Source organism: Lepus europaeus, chromosome 12 (assembly GCF_033115175.1).
Source record: "Lepus europaeus isolate LE1 chromosome 12, mLepTim1.pri, whole genome shotgun sequence".
In the NCBI taxonomy this organism is placed as follows: Eukaryota; Metazoa; Chordata; class Mammalia; order Lagomorpha; family Leporidae; genus Lepus; species Lepus europaeus.
In genome coordinates, this window is record NC_084838.1 from 2,647,958 (window position 1) to 2,651,926 (window position 3,969).

General features: G+C 65.7%; 1 protein-coding gene across 3 annotated transcripts; it reads right to left on the bottom strand.

Annotated features, from left to right (window-relative positions):
• GFI1B (growth factor independent 1B transcriptional repressor) lies at positions 1 to 3,548 on the bottom strand. 3 transcript variants are annotated; one of them, XM_062207300.1, is made up of 6 exons: positions 3,452 to 3,548; positions 2,922 to 3,059; positions 2,308 to 2,582; positions 1,734 to 1,871; positions 721 to 886; positions 1 to 179 (listed from the first exon to the last, which is right to left on the bottom strand). In XM_062207300.1, exons 1-6 carry the CDS (start codon positions 3,546 to 3,548, stop codon positions 1 to 3), a joined length of 993 nt encoding a protein of 330 aa, XP_062063284.1. The 3 variants fall into 3 exon arrangements, with proteins under 3 accessions (XP_062063284.1, XP_062063283.1, XP_062063285.1); XM_062207299.1 differs by having other exon boundaries at positions 721 to 985; XM_062207301.1 differs by lacking the exon at positions 1,734 to 1,871.
• Positions 3,549 to 3,969: the final 421 nt, after the last annotated feature.

Sequence of the window (3,969 nt, forward strand, 5' to 3'; positions counted from 1 at the left end):
TCACTTGAGGTTGTGCTGGCTCTCGCGGTGCCGCCGTAAGTCCACCTTGCGCTGGAAGCCCTTGGCGCACAGCTCACAGCTGAACGGCTTGAAGCCCGTGTGCTTGCGACTGTGGGTGATGAGGTTGGAGCTCTGGCTGAAGGCCTTGCCACACACCTGGCACTTGTGCGGCTTCTCACCTGCGTGGCAGAGGGGTGGCACAGCAGGGCCGGGGTTATGGGGGGACGGGACGAGGGAAGGTGGTGCACCAGGCCTGCTGCCGGCAGCCCCAAGCATGTTCTCCAAAACTTTATGATGCTTTGTCTCGTGACCAACCCACAGCGCCCTTACAGAAGAGAAACCGGCCAGGAAGCCCCTCTGGCCCCAGCCCCTCACTAGAGAGGAGCTTAGGTTCCTCCTTCAATCACTGGACCCCTACACTTGTCAGGGGCCAGCACGGCACAGGCACTGGGGTAATAGTGAGGGGTGAAGAGGCCAGGGAGCGAATGAGCGATGCACGGGCTGCTCCCATTCTGCCCAGAGACCCCACCTGTGCTCTCCCCACCTAAGCCACATGGGCACTGGGCCCCCCACCCGTGTCCCCCGGGGCCCCAGCGAAAGGAGGGTGCCCAGACGCCCAGGTGGAGGCAGGGGGCGGCCCCGGCACCTTCCAGTCCCCCGCTCTGCGGGTGTGTGTGTGGGGGGGGTCCCAGGCCAGGGGCGGGGCTGCGGCTGGCTCACCTGTGTGTATGTAGGTGTGCTTCTTCATGTCTGACTTCTGGTGGAAGCGCTTGCCGCAGAACTGGCAGGGGTAGGGCCGCGTGTCCGAGTGGATGAGCAGGTGCGTGGACAGAGTGGACGAGCGCTTGAAGGCTTTGCCGCACATCCGGCACTCGAAGGTGCGCTCCTGCCGGAGGAAACGAGGCCCCGGGGGCTCAGGCGCAGGCGGGGCCTCGAGGCCCGGGAGCCCCACGCTGGGCGCGGGGCTGGGCCCGGCCGGGATGCCCTACGGAAGAGGACACTCCGTTGGGGTGGCCTCAAGGACCAGGGCCCGCCCCCGCCCGCTCCCCGCCTCCCTGCTTGGGCCTGACTGGTGACACGTGGGATTCTCTTTGCAGTCTTCCCAGGACCTCACCCAAAGTCAGCCTCCGCGTTTGTTGACTGACTGACAGACCTGAGAGTTTTGTACTGGGGTTCACATTTCACAACCCTCAACCTGGAGCGAGTTCTGTGAGGCAGGGGTAGTGACGGGCTGTGGGCAGGGCTTTAGTTAGGGCTGGGTTCACCGGAGCCCGGTTCTGGCTTCGGCCTCGCAGCCAGCGCCTGCTCTCCGGAAGTCACCTCCCCAAAACTCAGTCGCCACAACTGCACAGTGGGACAGTGCCGACCTCGGAGGAGCGGGAGGTGGAGAGCTGCGCCCCAGCCGGCACGTGGCAGGTGTCACCGCGGAAGCTGCACGGTCACTCCCCCACTCCGCCTGAGCTGCTCTAATCACTCAGCTGTCCGTGACCCTGCCACTCTCCGACTAACGGGGCGGGGCTAACGGGGTGGGCGGGACATCTCAGCCCAGCCCCAAGACTCTAGGCATCAAGGAACTCCAAGCTGGCACTCGGGCCAGAGCCTCTGCTAACGGCCATGGAGCAGCTCAGTGCGTCAGAGACCCCCGCGTGTGAGGGGAGACCCAGAGCCCCCCGCACCCCCTCCACCGCCACCCGCGTCACCCTCAGGGCGGGGGGGGGGACCCAACGGCCCACCTGGGAGTGGACGTGTGTGTGCTGCTCCAGGCTCACGGCGTGGCCGAAGGTTTTGCCGCAGATGTCACAGGCGAAGGGCCGGGTCCCGCTGTGGGAGCGGCGGACGTGCACTTCGAGCCCGTGTGGCGTGGAGAAGACCTGGGGGCAGGGAGCAGGAAGGCAGCTCCACACCAGCTCCAGCCAGGGCGGGAAACTCCGGAAGGGGCCCCGCGCTGCCCTGCTGTGGCTCGCGGCGTAGTGTCACTTTCCCTCTCTGGGTCCCTGTCTATGGCACAAGGGCTGGGGCGAGACACTGGAAGGCCCTCCTCGCCCCGTCTGAAGGCGGAGCAGCCCGCGGTTAGGAGCTGGGAGTCCGCCGGGGCTGCCTTACGTGCTGGTTCTCACGTCTACCTGCTGTACCACCTTGGGCAAGTGAACTAAGCTCTCCAACTCCCGGCCTTCACCCACCCCCTGGAGCCCACGCGTGTCGGGTGCTCCGTGGATGAGGGCGAGGAAACCCCCCCGGGGTCCCCTCCAGGCTCAGAATAACTCCGCTGGTAGCTGGGAGGGTGGGGGCAGGGCCTGGGCCACCCACCTTGTTGCACTTGACACAGTGATAGGCGTCCATGCCTGGGGAGTAGTGCAGGCTGAAGTCCAGGGGTGGCTCGGCGGTGCTGGGCACCAGGGGGCTGCCGTACAGGCTGACGGAGCGCTCCAGGAAGGCGGCCTGCACGGTGGAGGGGGCCTGCCGGTAGCCATGGCTGTAGGTCGAGGCCAGCGTGTCCCAGGAGATGTTGGGCTTGTAGAATGGTGGCGAGTCGGAGAGTGGAGAGCCCCCATCCTGGGCTCGGGACATCACCAGGGGGCCCTCTGCGGAGCAAGGGACACGGAGCCTCGATAACATGAGGCACCCACTCGACAGGACCCCCGGCCCCCTCGCGACCGCCTCCTAGCGACCCCCACGAGTTTACTGCTGGGGGTCTCACTGTGCGTCCCCCACTCCTCCAGCCAGAAACCATCACCTCATCCTGGGTGCCCACTGCCTGACCCTGCCCGGCTGCTCCCCCACAGAAGCCTCACCCGGGAAGGGGCTCCCCATCCACATGGAAGCCGGAGGAGGCGACCTTGTCCTGACTGTGCACCCCCTAGGGGCCCTGCTCCAGGGGTCCATCAGCCCCTCCCTTTGGCAGCCGGTCTTGGGCTGGGTACCTGGGGCCGAGGCCACCCTGGACAAGCCCTGGTCTGGCTGTGGCTCCGCCTCCCGCTTGCGGCTGGCCCAGTCCAGGCCCTGGTTTGGGAAGAAGGAGCTGAGGGCAGGGCCGCTGCTCGGGATTTGGTCCTTGGCCACTGTGGGGAGACAAGGTGGTCAGACTCGGCGGCTCCTGGAGCCTGCAGAGAGCACAGGGAGAATGGAGACCGCGAGAGAGGCCCGCGGCTGTGCTGCCGACCGCTCAGAACCCGCCTTGTCTTGTCTGAGCTCCCCTACCCCAGGGCTCGGTGCACCCCCAAGGCAGCAGCAGGGTCCCGGCTCCCATCCCGAAGCTCTCATCTCCCCCTCCGGGGGGGAGGGGAGAAGAGAAGAGTGCATCCTCGTTCACTCACTCATTCATTCAGCATTTACTTGCGGGCCTCTCAGAGGAGGAGGCCACCCTGGGAGGGACACTGCTGTCCCCACCGCACGGCTCAGGGAGACCCCGAGCCTGAGGGTGTGGCGGGAGGGCAGCCAGGGTCCGGCTCACCTGGGCTGGGAGCAGGAGGCCAGACGGGGTCGTCCTGGGAGCGGGGCTCGTGGTAGGAGTGAGCCTTCTTGCTCTTCACCAAGAAGGAGCGTGGCATTGTCCCGGGCACTGCGCACCTGCGGGGCGGGAGGTGCTGAGGACGGACAAGGGGACGTCGCTCCTCGGTAAGCAGCCCCCTTGAGGTCTGACACCCGCTGCTCTGGGTTGAACAGTGTCCCCCAAAAGCTCATGCCCACGCAGAATCTGTGACCATGACCCCGTGGGAAACCATCTTTCTGTAGACATGGTCAAGTTAAGATGAGGTCAGAGTGGGGTAGGGCATGCCTGAGCTTCCATGTACCCAGCGTCCTTGTGAGAAGAGGGACATCTGTGGGCTGGCACAGTGGTGTAGCCGGTAAGCTGCCACCTGCAGTGCTGGCATCCCATTTGGGTGCCGGTTTGAGTCCCAGCTGCTCCACTTCCGATCCCACTCTCTGCTATCGCCTGGGAAAACAGTAGAAGATAGTCCAGGTCTGTGG

Excerpts from the sequence above, each read along its gene's own strand:
- GFI1B (XM_062207299.1), bottom strand. The coding sequence starts at position 3,548 with ATGCCACGCTCCTTCTTGGTGAAGAGCAAGAAGGCTCACTCCTACCAC. Across the intron at positions 2,583-2,921 it reads CAGGGTGGCCTCGGCCCCAG|AGGGCCCCCTGGTGATGTCC; the intron begins GTACCCAGCCCA and ends CTTGCTCCGCAG. Across the intron at positions 1,872-2,307 it reads ACTGTGTCAAGTGCAACAAG|GTCTTCTCCACGCCACACGG; the intron begins GTGGGTGGCCCA and ends CCCTGCCCCCAG.